General features: G+C 38.8%; 1 protein-coding gene across 2 annotated transcripts in view; it reads left to right on the top strand.

Moving 5' to 3' along the window:
* SEL1L2 (SEL1L2 adaptor subunit of ERAD E3 ligase) overlaps positions 1 to 22,407 on the top strand; it is a 94,109-nt gene that overhangs the window by 52,296 nt on the left and 19,406 nt on the right. For both annotated transcript variants that reach the window (XM_045528146.1, XM_045528145.1), the window contains exons 6-12: positions 8,558 to 8,611; positions 9,397 to 9,456; positions 9,547 to 9,628; positions 10,918 to 11,072; positions 11,675 to 11,731; positions 18,663 to 18,731; positions 19,919 to 19,996. In XM_045528146.1, coding sequence (XP_045384102.1) covers positions 8,558 to 8,611; positions 9,397 to 9,456; positions 9,547 to 9,628; positions 10,918 to 11,072; positions 11,675 to 11,731; positions 18,663 to 18,731; positions 19,919 to 19,996 — 555 coding nt within the window. The remainder of the gene's footprint in view (positions 1 to 8,557; positions 8,612 to 9,396; positions 9,457 to 9,546; positions 9,629 to 10,917; positions 11,073 to 11,674; positions 11,732 to 18,662; positions 18,732 to 19,918; positions 19,997 to 22,407) is intronic.

Here is a 22,407-nt window from a genome sequence, read left to right as displayed (position 1 = left end):
GGGAACCGTGAGGGCAGTATAATAGCAGGAATGTGGCTATAGAAGCTGGAAATGTGGACTGATAATGATAATGATAATGAAAGAGATTAGAGAAATAGAGAAGGAGAGAGAGAAAATGAAGACACCCACTATCTCTTGGGAGGAAAGGGAAGAACCACCAGAGATACTGAAATATAACATAGATGGAAGGAGCCTGGAATGCCAGACGTCTAAGTACAGACCTAAATTAACAAAGAAAAACAAAAAAGATAAGAATTCATATTATAAAGGGGGTTGGGGGTAAAGAAATGCAATTTTGGGCTACAGAAACCCCTTTCAAAGCTGGATGGAGGAAAGGAAACATGATTATTTCTTTTCATGCACCTTGAATGGTTTACCTAGCAAGAATCCAAATAAACTGAAGGAAATATCAATAAGGGCAACAAAAGCAACTAAAGTTATGAACAGTTGGTTGAATGGATTTTCAAAGAATCTGTACCTTCTGAATAATGAAAACTATTAAGTAATGGAGATGTCTCCATGAAAATGGTGGAAATTGAGGAAATTTCAAACAATTATGCCCTAGAAGATGTACTGTAAGATTTTGTACTTTCCCAGGCTAGAGGTAGATATGTATTTTTTTTATTTCTCTGATTTTCATTCAGGAGGTAGAAATTTAGAATTAGAAAGATTCACTCTTTTCTTGATATTGATGAGCCATTCTTAATAGGAAATTTGTCTGTTAATTTGCCAAACAAGAAGGTAAGATTAAACCTCATTTGCTTTAAGACTCAAGAAATGGATCATTTGCATTGTATTACTCTAAAAACTTAATTTAATGGTAGTGATTTCTAAGTACTGGTACTATTTGTGGCTATTATTTTCTTTTTAAAAATACTTTTCTGGGGTTTTTTTCCTCTATATTTTCTATTTCTTTGATATCAGAAAAAAATTATTGAACTTAGATGCATGCACTTCTTTGGTTACATGGTTTAAAATAGTTTTACTATGAATTATAAGAAAATCCATTCTATAATATTAATATTATATAAAAATAACGATAACTGGTATGTAAAGGAGATAGACATAAGTGACTGCCTATTTTACTATGCTTTGTGAGTCTTGAATTATTCTATCTCGACAATCCACATTTTCTTCATTTATTTCAGATTTGGATTATAGAAATATTTCATAGAGGGACTATAGTTATTCACACTGTACTACTACTTAAAAAAATCATTTTTAGTGTCAACTTAATGATCAGTTTGATAATTCTAGACTTACCTGTGTAGAGCATTTCTTCTTGATGTTACTTTTATTTCTGTATTAAGAGTACAGACAGAATCTGAGTTGTTCATTACGGTTGATTCACACTTTTGTTTGGTATGCAATTTGAGCTAAAAGTAATGATCACAGGTGCTTTCAAGCTTCATACAGCAATTAAATGGAAATTGCTTAATCTTTTTTCTCCTTTAATAACAGCTTCTTATATAAAAAGTAAAAGGAGGAATATTTAATTTTTAACTTGTTATTATGGAACTTGAGTAATTTACTTCAAAGTTCCATAAAGATCATTTACACTTAACTCTTTTCATTCAAATTGCAGCTTCTATAACACATCCTTAAAAAACAGCACAGCGGTTGAGCTGAGGAATCAAGTCTTATAAGCAATCTAGTTGGCAGAGCTTGACCTTTGAAAACCACTGGAACTGTTATGGATGTCATCACTATTACGTAGTTTCTCTCAACCCACAACATTTCCCTTTCCTGGATTAAGATTTAATCATTCTGTAATCCATGTCATTTCATCTCACCCTTATCTCAGAAAAAGACCAAATACAAAAAACTGATTATTGTCCAGTTGTTAGGTGACAATGTCCAAGTGCAAAGGAATAGGACAGTGCTGAGTAAATCAGCATATTTACTAAGTGACAGCCCATAACATCTTTTGACTTCTTCCAGTGTCCTGGAATGCTTTAAATAGTGTTTTTTGGAGAGGAGAGGGGAGGGGAGGAGAGGAGAGGAGAGGGGAGGGGAGGAGAGGAAAGGGGAGGGGAGGAGAGGAGAGGGGAGGGGAGGAGAGGAGAGGGGAGGGGAGGGGAGGAGAGGTGAGGTGAGAAGAGGAGAGGAGAGGAGAGGAGAGGAGAGGGGCGGGGAGGGGAGGAGAGAAGAGAAAGGAGGGACAAGAAAGAAAGGAAAGGAAGAAAGAAAGTTAGAAAGTTGAGCACTCCAGAGAATTAATTCAAAATCACCCATTGTTATTTTTCTGCTAAAGAGAGAGGAAGCGTAACCTTTGGTCCGTTATTTGCAGCTGGTAAAATCATGGATTTAGTCTGTACTTTTTAGAGAGCTTCATACAGAGGAACACTCCTCTCCTCATAGAATGGAAATGAACTCCCACACAACCCACTTCACAACTTTGTGAGCTCACAGATTTCTCCAGGAGGATCAGGACAAAAAATGTGCTAGGCTCTGCACAAAACAATATACTGTTGGTGAAAGCCTCTTAAAATACAGCCCTAACTGAACAGAAAGTATCTTCATTTTCTTATATAAAGGTCAGTGTCTTTTTTTTAATTTCAGATTATGGGGGTACAAACGCTCAGGTTATATATATTGCCCATGTCCTGCCCATCCCCCTGAGTCAGAACTTCAAGCGTGTCCATTCCCCAGACAGTGCGCATTGCACTCATCATGTAGTTATACCTCCATCCCCTCCCCCCACCCCCGTGTCAGAACATTCAGGCATGACCATTCCCCAGACGGTGTGCAATGCACTCATCATGCAGGAATACACCCATCCCCTCTCCCCACCACGGTCAGTATATTTGTTTACTGTAAAAGTTTCTGCATAACTAAACCATATTCTAAATTGAGCAGAATCAAAACCTGCCAAGAGTTGCAAGAAAAATAAAAATCTAATATTGGCTAAAGATATCTTTAAAAGGAGCTAATTTAGCCATTTTAAACATATATTACAAGGGTTAGAGGAGTACCAGGATTTCAGATGCCTTCCATTTGTAGTAATATCCTTTATGGTCAACTTTTCTAAAAAGGGAAACTTTGAGACTAGAGGAATTGGCAGAATCATAGAAGATATTTTTAAAAAATTTTCAGTGTATAATAGGTAAATGGCAGAAATTCTACTTATAAGCCACATGTTAGAGCTATTACGCTTTAGGGAAATGAACTCTGTAGTTAATATCCTAGTTTAAAAAGTAATATAGTTCTTTGTACTTGAAATTGTAATTAAAAAGTTTAAGAAATTATTCCTTTTCTGTTTTGATTGGATTGTCAGACCTTGGTGTATTTCGATTTTAGGGAGACATTTTACAAAGTCTCACGTGTTGTTATCGTGAACTCGATGAAAAAGATACCAATGTGGGCTTGGTAGTGGTAGATGGAGAATGGTAACGGCAATGGACTGGTGTCAAGGGGAGAGCAGGTCTCTGGCGGTGCTCGTGACCCTGTGCTCCTCAAATAACTTCATCAAGGGCCGGGCGCAGTGGCTCATACCTATAATCCTAGCACTCTGGGAGGCCGAGGCAGGCGGATTGTTTGAGCTCAGGAGTTCGAGACCAGGCTGAGCAAGAGCAAGACCCCGTCTCTACTAAAAATAGAAAGAAATTATATGGACAGCTAAAACTACATATAGAAAAAATTAGCCGGGCATGGTGGTGCATGCCTGTAGTCCCAGCTGCTCGGGAGGCTGAGGCAGAAGGATCGCTTGAGCCCAGGAGTCTGAGGTTGCTGTGAGCTAGGCTGATGCTGTGGCATTCTCGCCTGGGCAACAGAGCGAGACTCTGTCTCAAAAAAAAAAAAATAATAATAATAACTTGATCAACTAGTGAGTTGAAGAGCTAAGGCCAGATTGTTGTTCATGTGAATGATAGAAAGGCAGGCCTATGACCAATGACATACACAAGAGTGTGGAATGACCTTCTAAGAATCGTGGCAGAAATGATAAGGCTCAAAATGAGTAGAATCTTGAAAATGGTAGAAACACCAAAACAGACTTTTACAATTATGTCCTGACAAAAAAATATTGTTATAACTCTATTAAAGGAGGAGTGGGAGGAGGAAAGGTGATAAAGTGCTGTAGATGACCCAAATCATCATCTATCATAGCAAATTTACAGATAATGTGTGAAATGTATAAATTAAGTAACAGCAAGTAGTAGCAATGACTTATCTAGAGTCATACGGATGGTAATTATCAGAAGAAAACACTAAGATAATTAAAAGTGGTTGTCTATGAAGAGAAGAATAAGGAGTGGCCCGGAAAGGAGCAGGGCATTGATTCTTATATTAGAAGCTCTTCAGACCCACTCAAATTTTAATTTTTAATACATGTGCATCCATTAGTTTGACAGAAATATTTTAAAAGTTAAATTTAGATATTAACCCTCTCTCATCAAAAGAATTATGTTGCAAGTGAAAAACTGAAGTCCTTTCCACTAAAAATGAACCAGTATCTTTGGAAAATGTCACATTCCAGGTGTAGGGTGTAAATGTACAAGATGATCTCGAAACATATTATTATAACTGGATAAGAAGGAAGCTTTCAGGAAGTGCTAGGGTCATGCCCAAGGGGCTGAGGAACCCACTCCAGTAGGCTCCCCACTGGCCAGAGATGGAACAATCAAGCACCAAAATGAATGATGATCATAAGGGACTGAAACACCTAAAATATATTTAAATCCATTTGTTCATAACGATGCTTAGAAACAACACTCATTAATCACCTTGGGGGATATTAGAGAACCAACTCCTATTATTTTGAAAACTGATAAAGGAAAAGAATCTAGTATTTATCTTGGCTATTCTATACAAAGTATACCTCAGAGTACGGGTGCTGAAGGAAATTTTTCTGTATAGAATTATTTCAGCTAATAAATGAAGAAGGAATGACAGAATTCGAATGTTATCAATTTCCACCCCTAATGAATCAAGGGACATAAGCAATGGTCATCAGTGGCTGCTAACATCACAAAGTAGAGATGAGAAATTACACACCTCTTGATAAAAAGCCTAACACTTTCTATGAGATAATCTTGTTAAGTAAATTACACTAAGTCTACCTTCCAATTTACAGAAAAGACAATGTTGCAATCAGCAAAATCCAGACTAAGAGTAACTCCACAGGAAAAATGATCTTATTTTTTTTAACAACAAAATAACAGCAAGAAAGAAAGAAAGAAAGAAAAAACAAGAAAAGAGATGGATAAGAAATTTATTGATTAAAAAAGACTTAAGAAACATGCCACCCAGTTGCAATGTATTGATCATATTTGGATAACAATTCAAACAAAAAAACTGTTTATAAAATAAGGAAGAGTAAAAAGAAAAAGAAAATCTATAAGGCAATTGAGAAAATATAGTTACCAGCTGATTATATTAAGGAATTACTATTGATGTTTTTAGGTGGATAATGGTATTATGGTTATGTTTCCAAAAGAACATTTCTTTTAGAGGTACACATTGAAATATTTAGAGCTGAAATATGTATCGTCTAATATGTACTTAAAAATAAACTGGATGCCAGGGGGAAATGGATGTGAGTATAAATGAACTTAGCTATGAGTTGATAACAGATAATGAAATTGGGTGATAGATACCATGGGGTTCATTATATTACTCCGTTTACTTTTATATGTTTGAAATATTCTGTTAAAAAAAGAAAAAATAGATAGAATAAGGGCTAGACCTATAGATTAACAACTGAGAGGAACTGGGATATTTCCATACTCTTCTGGCTTTTGTTAGAATTGTGGAAATTTTCCCCCCAAATGGTCACAGTAATATTGCTAGTATCACATGCTATTTCAGAACATTAACCCATCTCATGACAAACTGGAGTCCATTTCCCCTCCCTTGTACTTGGGTAGGCTTGTGACTACTTTGACCAATAACGATTAGTGGAGGTAATGCTATACTACTTCCAAGGATAAGTCATAAAAAGAATACAACTCCTGATAGATACCTGTGTGTCAGCTCCACCTTACTTGGAACTTTTCGGCATCTGAACCTCCATCAACAAGGCCTCCGAGGGCTCCGCCCTGTCAGTGTTACATCTGCATCGGCTCTTTCATCCTCCCTAGGTCTGAGCTAACTTACAGCATACAGCACCATGGGGGGGGGGGACTTAAAATGGCACATTCCTCCTACCAGGCAATACTTTTGCTAACATATATCTATGGATTTGGGAAACCTAATTCTAGGTCTTTGTGTTAGTCAAGGAAGAGGTTCTCAAACTTTTTGGTCTTAGGACCCCTTTACACTCTTAAAAGTTATCGAGGACTCCCAAGATTTTTAATTTGTTAATACCTATAAGCATTTTCCATATTAAAATTAAAACAAAAGTTTTAAATGTATGTATTTATTGCATTAAAAATAAGAAGAACATTGCGTGTTAACATATGTAAGGGAAGCTAAATTTTGTCTCTACCCTCTGAGGACTTTTTTGGCTGGTAGGAGCATAAATTCAAGTAATATTTTGGGTGGGCAATTTGGCAGTACCCATTAAAATTATATATACCTGTGTACGTACAGCAATTTTTTTAAGGCTAGTGGTGATAAACTCCCTCGGCTTCTGTTTAACTGGGAAGGTCTTTATTTTTTTCTCATTTTTGAAGGACAGTTTTGCCAGATGCAGTATATTCTACGTTGATAGCTTTTTCCTTTCAGCATTTAAAATGTATCATCCCATGCTTTTCTGGTCTGTAATGTTCCTGCTGAGAAAACTGCAGATAGTCTGATGGGAACTTCCTTGTACGTGACCAGGCTTTTCTCTTGCTGTTTGCAATATTCTTTGTCATTAGCTTTTGACAGTTGGATTACAACGTGCCTCAGTTTAGGCCTCTGTGGGTTCATCTGAGCTGGGATTATTTGATCTTTTGAATTTAGATGCCTATTTCCTTTCTTAGATTTGTGAGTTTTCAATCACTATTTCTTCAGATAACCTCTCTTCCCTTTCTCTCTCTTCTTTTTCTGAGATTCCCATAATATATATATTGGTCCACTTGATGGTGTCCCATAGTCCCTTAGGCATTCTTTACTTTTCTTCATTCCTTTTTCATTTTTCTTCTTCTAACTCAATAATTTCTACCTGTGTTCAAATTTACTGATTCTTCTGTTTCATCAAGTCTACTGTTGACCACTGTAGTGAGTTTTTAAAATTCAGATATTGTATTCTTCAGCTCCAAAATGTCTGAGTTTTTAATAGTTTCTCTTTGTTGATATTTTCATTTTGTTCATGCATTATTTCCCTGATTTCATTTGTTTTCTGTGTTCTCTTGTAGTACATTCAGTTTCTTCAAGATTATTCTGAATTCTTTGTTAGGTAATTTATTGATTGCCATTTCTTTAAGGTTGCTTGGAGAGATTTATTTTGATACTTTCATTGGGCCAAGTTTTCCTATTTCTTTGTGTGCCTTGTTATTTTTAATTAATTAATTTATTTTTTGCTGTGATTTGTGCATTTGAAAAGACAGCTACCTCTCCTAGTCTTTACACACTAGCTTCATACAGGGTAAGATCTTCACCAATCAGCACAGTTAGAAATTCTGAGCTCCTCTCAGATCTTTGCTGGGGATGTGTCTTCTCTGGGTTTGTGAGTATAATTTCTCAATTAGAGAGGTATGCAAGTTCATTTTTCAAGAGTTTATAATCTCTTGCTCCCCTGGTATCTGTCTGTGGTACAGGTTCTCTGACACTGAAATAAGATACTAAACTCTTTTGTTTTCTGCAGCCATCAGGGATTGAAAGTCTGCTGGTTCCATCAGCATTTGGAGCCAAGTGAGACAAAACCCAATCACTGGGGCAGCCCCCTGAAAAGCCAAAACATTGGACATATGTGCCACTCTTCTCTTTCCCTGCCAAGGTAGAAGCTGCCAGTTGGGCTTTTTCTCCTAATAGCACCAAGCTGTGCTGGCTCGAAGGAGGGGTGATCATGGATGAAAAGAAATGGTTTTTCTTTCCTGTTTCAATGGACTGTTCTTAGCTTTGAGCTTGGCTGGTATACTATGACTTCTGAACTGGTTTCTGGAGTTCTCATACAGGCTTTTTGGACCATTTATTGTTAAGTCAGTGTCCCTGTGGGAAACACAGTCTGAGACTTCCTATTCTATCATCTTGCTTTGTGATCAGACTTTCATTTTTTATTCAATATATTTCTTACTGTTTGAATATTTTACATCCCATTATATCTTAAAAATATGAAGGAAAATATCCAAATTCAAATTTTAAAATTTGAAGGAAGAAAGTTTCATTTCTAAGAAAGGAAAGTACATAAAGGACATTTGTTTTATTATATAATTTATATTAATACTAAAGTAGAGTAAGAATTAACCTATGTTCATATGTATTATACAAACCTCCCAGTATTGTGATCTTTCCCAAATTCTTGCAGGCTTAAAAAAAAGCATAAAAAAGATACTTGGTCATGGTATAAGAAATAAGTGATACAAAATTATAAATATTATGGGACAGACATTTAAAATACCCCTTATCCATATCAATAAAAATAATTGTGAAATAAATTGATCTATTGAGTTTTGTGTTTTCTTTTCTGCTTTAGGCATTAGGATTTTTGTCTTCTTATGGAATAGGAATGGAATATGATCAAGCCAAGGTAAGGTCACTTTTTTTTTCTGGAACAAAACTGATTTCTTTGAAAGCAACATTAAATAGAGTCTACTCTTCAAGTAAAGGGGCCCACTGTAGTGTGGTGGTTGAAAGCACCACCTCAATAGTCAGAGACATTTAGCATTCTTATACCACGAGTCTCTTAAAGTCTCATGTTTCAGGCCGGGCACGGTGGCTCACGCCTGTAATCCTAGCACTCTGGGAGGCCGAGGCGGGTGGATCGCTCAAGGTCAGGAGTTCGAGACCAGCCTGAGCAAGAGTGAGACCCCATCTCTACTAAAAATAGAAAGAGATGATCTGGCCAACTAAAAATATATAGAGAAAAAATTAGCCGGGTATGGTGGCGCATGCCTGTAGTCCCAGCTACTCGGGAGGCTGAGGCAGGAGGATCGCTTGAGCCCAGGAGTTTGAGGTTGCTATGAGCTAGGCTGACGCCACGGCACTCACTCCAACCCAGGCAACAGAGCGAGACTCTGTCTCAAAAAAAAAAAAAAAAAAAGTCTCATGTTTCAGGTTCTTTATTGAAGGTAGATAATATCTGTTTCATAGGGATTTAATGAAATGTCATATATAATGCCCTTATCACAGACTCCACAGCTTGGTAAACCCCCAATAAATGGCAGCCATCTTTACAGAGGAAGAGAGTGAAATTTGAAATTTATTTTGGAGTAGCTCAAGGGTCATTCCTGGGCTAGGAATAAAAAAAGCAATTGATGGTATGAGTTTCAAATTTAGATGACCAATTTTTTTTTTTTTTTTTTTTTACTTTAGGCACTGATATATTACACCTTTGGAAGTGCTGGAGGAAGCATGATGTCCCAGATGATTTTGGTTTGTAAATTAAATATTCTTGGGACCGAATTGATATACTATAAATACAGAGTCATCTGAATATTAAGAATATATATGCCTGTGTTTTAGGGGTACAGATATTCGTCAGGAATCAATGTTCTACAGAATTGTGAAGTTGCCCTAATTCACTACAAGAAGGTGGCAGATTATAGTGAGTAATCCTCATAATTTAACATAAACAGACTTGCCAAGCAATTAAAAAAATAAATGACTACCAGTTGGCATACATTTATGCAAATATTTGAAATCTATGCTTTTAACATCTGTTATAATATAATTCTTTTAATGCAATGTAGAATTTCTATTTCCTTAATAGCTACTTTTCCAATAGTTTTAAATGATTGTACTCATCTTTTATTCTTGTTAGTGTATATCCTCAAACAATTCTGTTTTCTTGTTCTTGTAATGTTCTTTCCTTTCCTTTCTTTTCCTTAACTGAGAATTTGAATGTAGCACCAATAAATATTAAGCAGTTCCCCTAAATTTAACAGTTAGAATATGGGATGACTTGCTAAAAGTTCCTAAAGAAATGAATGTAAGGCACATATATTGGGGCTACTTATCAGCGCATTACAGAACAATTCAAGCAGTCATTACTCTATTACTCTATCCTTTGCTACAAAAATAGAGTGTGAGGCTAATATATGTTTCTAGAATCATTTTCAAAGTTATATGTAACATTTCATCTTGGAACATCACTGAACCAGACTACATGATAGAGTTGTTTTGTTTTTGTTTTTACCAATTGCAAATCAAAAAACATAATAGAGTTTTAAATAAAAAGTCTTCCAAAAAGTAAATAAGGTAAAGTCCATCTGATTAACTTTTGCAATCAGAATAACATCTAAACATACATCTTTGGCACTACTAGGATCTAAGAAGAAAAAGAAGGAGAAAAAAACGACTTTTAAATTTAAGATGCTATATATAACAAGATCATTTCATATGCTTAATGAAACTGGAATTACTCTGCACATATTTTAAACTGCATACTTTGTTAGGCATATTCAAGCATATTTATCCTTCTATTTATTTTCAGATTATCCATAGGAAATAATTAATCGTAGTTATTACTCTTATATTGTAGTTTCAGTGCCAGAAAAAGTCAATGGTAGAGGCAGTTTCTAAAGTATCTCCTCTTTCCTTGAGCCTCCTTGGACAAGATCTTCAGTAGAGTCTGATGTATGTTGATACACTATTCGTATGGGTTGCAAAGAGTAACTAGGTTTCTTGCACTTTTCTCAGAAGCCAGTAAACAAAACAAACAAACAAAAAAATCAGCAAATAAATTTCTATTTCCCATGGATCTTCCCTCTGTGTTTGTAGACCAGATTTCTGCCCAGTTCAAGAAAATAAGCCTAACAGTGTTTTCTCTAAGTTGACGGTTATCTCTTGCATCCTGTGTTTTCTAGCTATTCTCTGGCTTGTTTTTATTCACAGTTGCTGACAAATTGGAAAAAAGCGAAGGTATTCCAGTGGAAAAAGTGAGACTAACTGAGAGACCTGAAAATCTGAGTTCTAACAGTGAGATTTTGGATTGGGACGTATACCAATACTATAAATTTTTGGCAGAAAGAGGAGATGTTCAGACACAAGTAATGTATACCGATGAGACTGAGTTTTTAGAATGTGAAAATTACAAGGGTCTTCCTTCTCTGAGTCCTGGAGGGATTACCAGTGCCCCATCCTGAATGGGAAGGGGAACAAACACCGCCCTACTCCTGTTTTGTCCCCTGCTGCTTACAGTTCCTGTGTCCTACTAGAGAGCTAGTTACCATAGTAATAGCAATATTTTTGCATTTCTTCCTGAAAAAATTCATTTAAAAAAAAAAAAAAAACCTAGATTTTAATTATAGGAAAAAAGCACCATGCAATGTTAATTTTAATATGAATGAACTCTTACAAGGACAGCATTTGTGTGACTTTTGATAGCCAAGAGTTAAGGCCCCTAGGTTTATGTGCCTGGGTGTTGCTGTACACCAGCAGGCCAGCTTCCCGCCACGGAGGAAGCCATATGCCCAGCAGCAACCAATTACCCAATAAAAAATACAGTCTGGAAGGTTTCCCCGATTCTTTCAAGACATGTCAACAGCATCAAACTGAATCTACATACTAAAGCAAAAATCACCATGTAAATGTTTTCCTTTATTTAAAGTAATACTGCTGCTAAAACCAATTTCAAAATCATTGCTCCTAGGTATCTCTTGGACAATTACATCTAATTGGGAGGAAAGGTCTAGATCAAGATTACTACGTAAGTCAATCTCAAGACTCAGTCATACGGGTTGGGGAAGACAGTGAGGAGGGAGGCTGAAGGAGTATTGAAGGGGGAGAGAGCAAGAGGTGGAAAAATGGTTAAGGAGAGCCCACTGCTGCCTCCTTGGTCAAATCTGCTTCCTAGCTTCTTAGGAGGAAGACAGTTCACCAAAGGGAGCACTTTCCTACCTACCTTCAGGTACAAAGGGCCTACCCTACGACTTCTGAGGAGCAGCTGGGCAGGGAAGTATCCATGTTCCCACAAAACCTAGCCTTTTCCCACCCACACAAACTGCTGGGCTGGGATTAGGTTAGGAGAATACCTCCACCTGCGGGTCTCGAATATTCCCCTTCCCCAAAGGCCAGCTGCAGAAAGTTCACCTTTGAGTTTCCGGCTACAGAGTCTAAAGACCAACTTAATTCCCCTTTGGCTAGATCAGAGGACCGACTGCATTTAACATAATTAAAAATATATTAAATATCTTTACAAATTTTCAAAGCTCTTTTTAATCATTTTTCTTAGCCTTACCTTACCCCTATGAGGTTAAAAGGTTAATTAACCATTTAAATTTAGAGTGGAGAAATATTTGACCTCCACGGGATTCTTCTCACTAAGATGCCAGGGCCATGATATGAGTTCTTGCCTAGATTCTGATAGTGGTTCCAAGGCCCTAGATCATTACAAACCTGAGAAGTAACTGAGATTCCTTTTAAAAGATGATTTTGCAGCTCTTGTCATTTATAGGAGCCACGTGTTCATTGTCTCAATGGAACATATGCTATTTCAACATAGTCCTCCTAAGTGATAAAAACAACTGTTTTATAAGGCTGCTACATAAAAAAGTGATCTGTAATTACTTTCCATTTCACTTTATATTGTTATTTTATGAATGTGTCTTTGGTACTATAATTCTTATTTTATATGAGATACAGTAAACATCAGCTAAATGTCAAAGTTAATTTCATAAAACGTGATAAAATAGGTAGCAATTTAAATAAGCATGTGCATCCCAAAACAGCTCCGTTGAAGATCTTCAGATTTTTGTATCCTAATCATAATCAAGGTGTTAGCTTCTTAGGTGGGAAGTTTTAGATTCAGAATATTACTCCAGTGTCAGATTTCAGCCTGTAGCGAGTTTCTCATGTTAATTATAGGATGCATAACTAGGAAGAGTTCCTCGTTTTCTGTAAACACGAAATTTGATTGCGTGTGAAGGAACCCAAACCTCAGCTCTAGGAAAGACACACCCATCTTTGCATAGTACAGTAAAACCCCACAAAGTACCTCCAGTCAGCTCCAGCCACCGTGACCACCAGATGAGAGCTGCAGCTGCCTCCGGGTGAAGACGAAGTGCAACCCCAGAGCCGGCTCTGAAGGATTCTGGGGCTGTGGTGCAACAGCCAGGCAGCCTCTCGAGTGGGCCCATTCACGGAGGTTTTATTGTATCTGTCTTGCAGGTGAGGAGCTGAGGCTGGCCAGAGAAAGTAAATTGCTTCAAGGCTCACAGCTGGGGCTGTTTAAGAAGCAGAATTTGAACTCAGGCCCGCAGAATTCAAATACTGGGTTCTTTCCATTAAACTTTCCTTTTGACCCAGGCAAAAAAAAAAAAGAAAAGCCTCTAAAATCTGTTTCTGCAATTATGAAGAAGAAGGAATGACATGATCTCTCAAGTTCCTTTAGCTGTAACTTTCTGATAGTGGGTTGGGCCCCCTGCTTCCCATCCAGATATCCCAAGGAGGCAAGTTTAATTCCAGAACCATCCCAGTGGTTCAGGCACTCTCCAGTGCAAGCACAGGTTGGTCCTTTCTGCTTCCCTCAGCCTAATGACCTTGAACTTACATGGAGGGCTCCAATCAAAATCTCAAAATGGAAGACTGATCGGCTTATGTATCAGTTAGCTTAGTGTGTATAACAAAGCACTCCCAATGTTAGGTGGCTTAAAACAACCACCATTTATTTAATTCGTGATTTTGGTAGGTCAACAGTTTTGGCCAGGCTCAGCCGAGCCATTCTGGTCTGGGCCAGGCTCAGCTAATCTTAGCTGGGCTTGCTCATGCATCTGCAGTTAGTTGGAGTATTGGCCAGAGCTGGCTGGTTTATGATGGCTTCATCTGTGACAGGTGGAATGACTGGGGCCTCTTTCCATGTGGTCTCATCCTCCAGCCAACTTTCCCAAGCCTTCCACATGGAAGTCTAAAGTTCTAAGAACACAAGAGCAGGAGTCCTTTGAGGTCTGCTTCAGAAATGACAAATCACTTCTGCCACATTCTTTTGGCCAAAGCAAGACACAAGGCCAGCAAGATTAAAGGGGTAGGGAAATGGACTTCTCCTTATTATGGGAAGAGCTGCAAAGTGTTGTGGTTACTTACCATTCAGTTGTAGGAATTAACTTGGAATGCACCGATAGGTTAAATAGTTGATTCTTATTTGCACAGAATCAACTTGGAATGGCAGGGGAGATACATAGAGGAGAGAGAAGATAAAGGGAAAAACCTGATTTCTGAAAGGCTGTTGCTGGCTTCCTATCCTTCCAAGTCTCACCTCCTCAGTGAGAATTTTCTTTTTTTTAAGTTTTATTTTATTTTTTTATAGTTTTATTTTTAATTGACACATAATAATTGCACATATGTATGTGGTACAATACCATGTTTCAATACGTGTATACATTGAGTAATGATCAAATCAGGGTAATTAGCAAATCCATCACCTTGAACATTTAACATTTCTTTGTGGTGAGAACATTCAAAATCTTATCCTCTAGCTATTTTGAAATATACATTATTGTTAACTATAGTCACCCTGTTGTGCAATAGAACACCAGAACTGTTTGTTCTTCCTTTCTAATTGTAACTTTGTACCCATTGACTATCCTCTCCCTATCCCCCTACCTCCTCTCCCCAGCCTCTGGTAACCACTATTCTACTCTCTGCTTCTATGAGATCAACTTTTTTAGATTCCACACAGGAGCGAGATCATGCAGTATTTGTTTTTCTGTGTCTGGTTTATTTCATGTGACATAATATCCTCCAGGTTTATCTATGTTGTCACAAATGTCAGTGTTTTATTTTTTGTGGCTGAATAGTATTCCATTGTGTATAATACCACATTTTCTTTATCCATTCATCTGCTGATAGACACTTAAGTTGGTTCCACATCTTGGCTATTGCGAATAGAGCTGCAATAAACATGGGAGTGCAACTCTCTCTTCCACATAGTGATTTCATTTCCTTTGGATTTTACTCATTAGTGGGATGGCTGGACCATATAGTAGTTCTATTCAGAGATGGTTATCTTAAGTCTGCTCTTCCATCACTTATCCTATCACACTCTGTTCACCTTTCTCATATCCCACATAACTCCCTAAATCATATTGATCTGTATTTGTTTACTGTCTATCTCTGCATAACGGAATAAAAGTTGTTTGTCTTGCTTATTACTATGTATCCTGTACTCAGAATAGTACCTGGTACACATGAATTACTCAGTAAGTACTTTTTAAATGAGAGAATGCTATAATAGCATCCTAAACATTCCATGTTGCTCCTCAGCCTGAAAACTGCCCTCTGAGCCAGCATGCTAATGTTTCAGTTCACCAAAGAAGATTATTAGTATAAGCCTCTTTTTAACTGTGATGCCCCACTTTACTGCTCAGCAAATTAAATTTCAAAATACCTAGAAATAACTAGCTTGCCTTTTTTCCCCTCCTCATTGTTTGGTTGAACTAATCTCTCTTATGAGTTGCCATCACAGATAACAGTTTCACCCTCCCACTGACCAAATTCTTAATTATTGAAAAATATTGTATATGCAATTCTTGATTACATTATCTTAAATTTTGCATGCACAGATTTTAATGTCATTTGCACTTCTAAATATATACGGGCTCAGAATGAATTGGATTAGGAAAGGGAGGTATTTGGGTGCATATTATTAAAGTGGATAAAGCATAATTAAATTAGCCCTGGCAGGGGACTAATATCAAATTTGTAAGGGCAACTGCTTCGTCTATCCTGCCACCCATTAGAAAGAAAAGAGCTAATATCATCTTTTCTCAGGATGATCTACAGAGCCTGGGATAATAGAAGTGTTCATAAATGTTTTTTAGAAGAACACATTTTCTTGGCATTTCATTTTAGGGGAAATGTTACAAACTGATTAAACTAAAGATTTTCTTACAGCCAGTGAAAAATCATGCTCATTTTTTTTAAAAAGAGAGGTATGGGCTCAAATAATAAAACTTCACCTGGCATAGGTGCCTGAGACATACTATATTTCATCCTAAGACATCATCAATTATAAGATATAGCATTATTTTATGTTCTACTGAGAAAGAAAAAACTGCCAGTATAAATTATAATAATGCCATTTATGGTAAGAATTGTCCTGATTAAAATGGGGTGGGGAGAGATGTACATCTTAGAATCAGTGAAATATGATGATAGGTGCTTAGTAAATACTTGAAAGATGGATGGATGGATGGATGGATGGATGGATGGATACTTGATCTTAACTCTGAGAGCAAGAACTCAGATTAGCTCATATGTATCTATCAAGGTATTTAGCATGGTGCTTAATAAATATTTATACAATGGAAGCAACAGCATTAAGGGAAGGTAAATTTGAAAAGAAAAAAAAGAGAATTGAAATGTCAAGTAAGCCATGACAGGGGAGTGGTGTGTGACAGAGAGTCTCAGTTCTTTTTGGTCCTTATGAGATCGTTATATTGAAGGATGGGTAAAACTCCAGGAGTTTTATTTGCTTCTGGGGAATAGATGATTTTCTTTTAAAAGTTCAATCTATTTTCCCAGAATGAAACTTTTTTCAGAACTCTGTATTGTGAGATATTTAAGAGCCAAATGACTAACCTGGACATTGAAAATGATTTCATAAAATCATAATTCTGGAGCCAGAAGGGTCCATAAAGATTAAAGTCCACCCACCTTGTTTTAGAGGTTTATTCATTCATTCATTCCTGAAATGTTTCCTGAGTGCCTAACATGTGGCAGACACTATGCTACGTTCAGAGGATTCACTATTGGAGGAGACAAAATAAGCAGATAATGAAATCAAGGGATGAATGTCACAAAAAGCAGGGGACAGGGTGCCCTAAGAACACAGAGGAAGAGAATCTGAATGAGGAAACCAAAGCCGGGAACCGATGTGATTTGCATAAATTACACAGTTACCTAGGGACATATCTGGGTCTTGGCTCAGTAGAGATATACTTTTTCTCAGTAGAGAAATACTTTTATTTTTGATATTAATGTTTTCTCATTTGGTAAATCACACATTGCTATAACTTTCTCCTATCCAACTGACACTTTAGATTTTTCCCAACATTTTATCTTCAGGACTCCCTAAGGCTCATAATTCTCCAGTGGCTTCTATTTCTACCAAGGAAAATAAAAGTCTTCAGCCTGGTATTCGAGACTGTTTATAACAATGGGCCCATCTCATTTTTGCAAGTTTTAGCTTCTGGATATTCGATTTCTGCCATACTGAAGGAATTACTATTTTCTGAACACACCTTGGACATTCCCATTCCCATCCCCTTGCCCGTGTTATTCCCCTTGCCTGCGTACTGGTGACTCATCTACAGGCTGCATGACTCCGAGTACCATAAAATAGGGCCAATACCATAAGGTTAATAATACCTTATGGTGAAGATTAGGTAAGAAAAAGTTTGTAAGACCCTTGTTAGAGAACTGGGTATAATGTCTTTTATTCTATACTCTTCTAATTCTTTTTGGTGTTCCTTTTATCCCACCTGTCACCTACTATCTTATTGCTCTTTACATATATTCCTTCTCAGCAACATTTTTGGGGAGCAAATGTAGGGACCGTGTTTTCGTTCATTTATGAATCACCTGTAATACCTTAAATATATAGCAGGCTTCAGCTGAGTTATTGAAAGGATAAGTGAAGACTGGAAGAAACTGATGGCTGGCTGGATGCATGATGCGATGGTGGCATTTGTACTTCTGTCCACAAAGCAGACCAACTTCAGTAATGAGGGTGTGGTTCTCAAATAAGTTGGCAATATTCGTAGAGCGAATTTCCATATAAAATAACTGCCCATATTTCTTCCCTAAACATTCTCTTCTCTTTGGGAAGGAGCAGATCCTTGAATATCAACCCAGTCGAGACTTTCTAAAGAGCAGAAGTGTTGTATCCTAATGAGACACTTTGAAGAGTCCCTTCATGTCTCACTCCTGGGGCTGATTTCTTTTATGACTCCATGTGGTTTCTGAGGAGACTTTTTAAAAGGTCAGGATGAGGCCTAGAGAATGTGGCAGCAAGGGACAAAGTCAGTCCTTGTGTGTTCTAGACGGAGTGTTTCATTTAATGTTATGACCCAGACGAGATCAGAGGCTTTGCTGGACTCCTTAGATTTGATTTAGAAGGAATTGCCTTGAAGCTCACCTCTGCACGAAGACATGGTGGCAGCAGGCAGCCAGGTGTGTCTGGTCTTGCTCTGCCTATAAACATTAGGATGCTGCGTATCCCGTTCTGCCAACCATAGTACAAACTGTCTCTTAAAATAAACACACAGTGTCAACACAGAAGCCACTTTTTCAAAATAATGGACTATTTAGCTCTATAGCTGGTATTTGTCTCTCCCCACAAGGCCACATGCCCATATCTTTCCAAATGTGAGAAGCAAGTCTTCACATTCTAAAATTATATGTTTTATGTCTGTGCATATATATATAGAGAGAGAAAGAGAGTGAGTGAGAGAGAGAGAGAGAGACATCCTCCCACTCTTCGGGTTTATGTGTAAAATAGCACTTGGAATAGTGCCTTGAACAAAGTAGGCATTTTGTAGATATTTTTTGATGCATATTGAATGAAATAAAGTTTAGTTCAAAAAGCCATTTTGTAGGATTTATTTGTGACTGGCAATAATACCGTTCTCTTTTCTCTCCAGAAAGCACTATACTACTTCTTAAAGGCAGCAAAGGCCGGGAGTGCAAATGCCATGGCATTTATAGGAAAGGTACATGCTTCGTCTCCATCAGTATTTTTCATTTCTTAAAAACTTAATAAATTGGTGGTACCAGCTAATTGAACCCGGTGCAGGGGGACAGGACTGCAGACCTCTTTCATGGAAGCAGCTGAGGGAGGCATTCAGCTGCGACCTGAGGCTAGTGTTCTTGAGGTGACAGTTTGGGAAGAAGCCCCATTCAATAGCAGCCTTTATCTGGGACACCAGAAGCAGCCTCAGAGGTACACCTGGGGCCAAGTGCGGTGGCTCACACCAGTAGTCCTAGCACTCTGGGAGGCCGAGGCGGGAGGATCACTTAAGGTCAGGAGTTTGAGACCAGCCTGAGCAAGAGTGAAGCCCAGTCTCTACAAAAGAATAGAAAAATTAGCCAGGCGTGGTGGCATGTGCCTATAGTACCAGCTACTCAGGAGGTTGAGGCAGGAGGATTGCTTGAGCCCAGGAATTTGAAGTTGCTGTGAGCTATGATGACTCCACAGCACTCTAGCCAGGGCCACAGTGAGATTCAGTCTTAAAAAACAAAGTACACCTGGCCCAGAGTCCTCCCCTGAGTGTAGCTATGAGCCTATGAGCACCCCCCCCCACATGTAACAGGAGATCCGGGCTGGTTGGCATCTGACACCGGTACTGGCCTCGGTCCAATCAGGTGCTTCTTTCTTCCACCCCTGGAATGAGAATCAGCTCCAAGCTGACCAGAGTCCTGCTCACGCCACCTCTGCCAGGAGCTTTCCAAAGCCTGCCGAGCAGCCTTGTGAGGGTTCCCCCAGAGAGGCATGTTCTTCTCTCTCCTTCAAAGGCCACTCACTCCCCTGAGTGCTGCCCTAGGCTCCCCGCAGCCAATTTGCATTAGTAACCATGGGGACAAGTGCCCTGCTTAGGGAAGTGCTACATACAGTAAATTTAGATGCAAGAGACAGGAGGAAACACAAGTAGGGTCCATTCCTTTGCCAGGATGTTTGCAGGGTCACTCCAGAATATATGTAGTAGATTATATTCTTGGTTTTTCCTTTTGTTTTAAATCGAGGTAAAATGCAAATAACATAAAATTAACTGTAAGTGTACGATTCGGTGGCATTTACTACATTCACAATGTTTACGACCACTACCTCTATTTAGTTTTAAAACGTTTGCATCCCCTTCAAAGGCCTTTGTTTTTTTACATCCTCATGTTTTTCCCCTAGATGTATTTAGAGGGGAATGCTGCTGCACCGCAAAATAACACTACTGCCTTCAAATACTTTTCCATGGCAGCCAATAAGGTATGTCCTCAACCCATCTCTGTAAACACATAAAAACAATTGTATGTAGACTGGCGCGGAAGTCCCAAGCCCAGACGAGGAGCTTGCAAGGACTTCTGTGTCCTGGAGAAGTACAATGTGGTTGAAAATAAAATATGGGGTGGGACTGGGGGAAGATACAGCTCATCTTCTTGGTAAATGACAACGGCAGTGACGTGTGCTACCCTAGCAGGGGCCAGCAGGAGCCCAGATAGAAGCTCAGCTTTCCCTGTTTCTGTGCAATAGATGAGGCTATCTAGCTTAGGAACAGGAAATAAAAGAGATAAGGACAGAGGAAGGAAAAACTCAATCAATAACGGCAGCAAGTTCAAGACAAAGATATCCAAGAAATGTCCAGTTTTCTCCAGTAAGATCTTACTCAAAGGCCAGGGCTCCTCCTGACCCAAGCAGGAGGTTGGCAGGGAGGCAGCCAGGACAAGGTGACTGAGAACATGGTTCTAGAGACAGAATGCCTGGCTTAAATGCCAGCCCTGCAACTTGCTATCTGTGTGACCAGGGGCAATTTACTTAAACTCTCTGAGCCTCAATTTCCCCATCTATAAATGTGAATATAAGAATATTTGCCTGATATTGTTGTTGTCAAGATTTAAGCAGTTGGTACATTTGTGCCTCATATTGTAAAGTACCTAAAGCAGGGCCTGGCACATAGTAAGTGTATTATGTAGAGTGAACTCCAAAGCATATCCTAGACAGAATGGATTGGATCCATGCGGGAATATAGATATGGTTTAATATGCTTCCTTGCTGTTGAAGTCTTTGCCTATGTTCCTTGGCTTAGTGGTGCTGATATCTGTCAGATAAGACTTAGTAGATTCCTCGGAATCCTTTTAATGCATGAAGAACGTCCTCATCCTAACACCCATCGGCCCAATGTTGGCAAATGGCCTTGATAAACTTTCTCTGCCTGCACAGTAGGAAGCATTTTGTTGTCTTACAATTTCATACAGCAACATTGGCAGTAAGGATGTGCTCAAATCGGGGAATATTTTCAACTGCTCTCAGTTTTTAAAAGCCCACATGCTGCTTTAGGAGCCTATTTATAAACGACTAGCACCTCAAGCTGTTGCTATTGTGGTGTAAATTACTGAGAAGGCTAGTACTCCTCTGCCTTGTAATTTGTATGAAATTGTTGCTCAGCAAGGCAGTTATCTGGAGTACCATTAGATTAGGATGACAAAGAAGAGCAGGCTGAAAAAGAGGCGACAAGGGAGATCTCTTATAATCTGGCAAATAACGCTGATTTGTCAGCCCAGAGGAATAATGCCAAGAAGATGGGTTTATAAATTAACTCAGCTCCCAGACCATTCAGGGCTGTGGAACCAGCAGTGACCTGGGCCTCTTGTGTTCTAAATCTGAGGTAGCTTCCTTTAGAAAGGAAATCTGAAATGGTATTTAAGGTGATTATTCTAAATGGCATTAGGTGGACATGGCCACATACTTCTTGATCGTTGCCTGAACAATTTGTTAGAGTTCTCACTCATGCTCTTACTACTTTTTTGTAAAACTGCTTTTTAAATTTATTTTGAGGTTATATCAATGGCAGGACACAGAGCCACAGCTTTTACAACCTCTTTTGCCTTTTTTACTTAGAAACAAGGACAGTTACCTTGTGTGACATTGAGCCCATATTGGGCCACGTTCCTGTGGTTCTCTCACACCTCTGAGGACACCAGGCCCATCCCCATCTCCATACTTTTGTCATACGCACCCCCCACCCCAGAACCCCCCATTCTAAGTCCCACTCATCCCCCAGAGCAGAGTCCAAGCCTCTCTCCCTCCACAAAGCCGCCACACCTCTCGGCTCATATAATCTCTTCCCTCTTCTGACCTTGCCTGGCTTTCACTCCCACTGCTGGAATTTTACTGCGTTCTACCTTGTGGCTTCTCCCTACTGTCTGAAGGCCACATCCTCAATTAGAGGAGGGCAAGTGGTCTCCTCCATAGCACAGGTTTATTAAATATTTGTCAAATAAATGGCCATCTGTTCCCTAGGTTCACATTATTTAACCTAAGCAAGAGCAATAAACCCAAAGTACAAGTTGTATACTCTGGAGTATTGGCTACACGTATGTTTTGGGGAGCCCAGAAAGTGTTTTAAATATCAGTAAACTTCACATCAAAATCTGTACATCCAGCTTTTCCTGGAAACTGGCACAAGCTGACCATATGGAGCTACCACTCCACAGGGCAACTGCTGGCTGGAGTAGCAGAGGAGCTGCTGCCGCCTTCAGACAGGGCAGGGACTCTCTGTTTGCCTCCATCCCCACAGCTCTCTCCATCACCTGGCTCATTGCCCTTCTCACATCACCTGTGTGGCTCCTGGAAGCATCTGAGTTGGCCACTCCTGACCTGAAAGTTCTAAATAGCCACTC

Source organism: Lemur catta, chromosome 17, assembly GCF_020740605.2.
Source record: "Lemur catta isolate mLemCat1 chromosome 17, mLemCat1.pri, whole genome shotgun sequence".
In the NCBI taxonomy this organism is placed as follows: Eukaryota; Metazoa; Chordata; class Mammalia; order Primates; family Lemuridae; genus Lemur; species Lemur catta.
The sequence above is the reverse complement of the archived record's forward strand: the minus strand, read 5'-3'. Positions and strand labels throughout refer to the sequence as shown.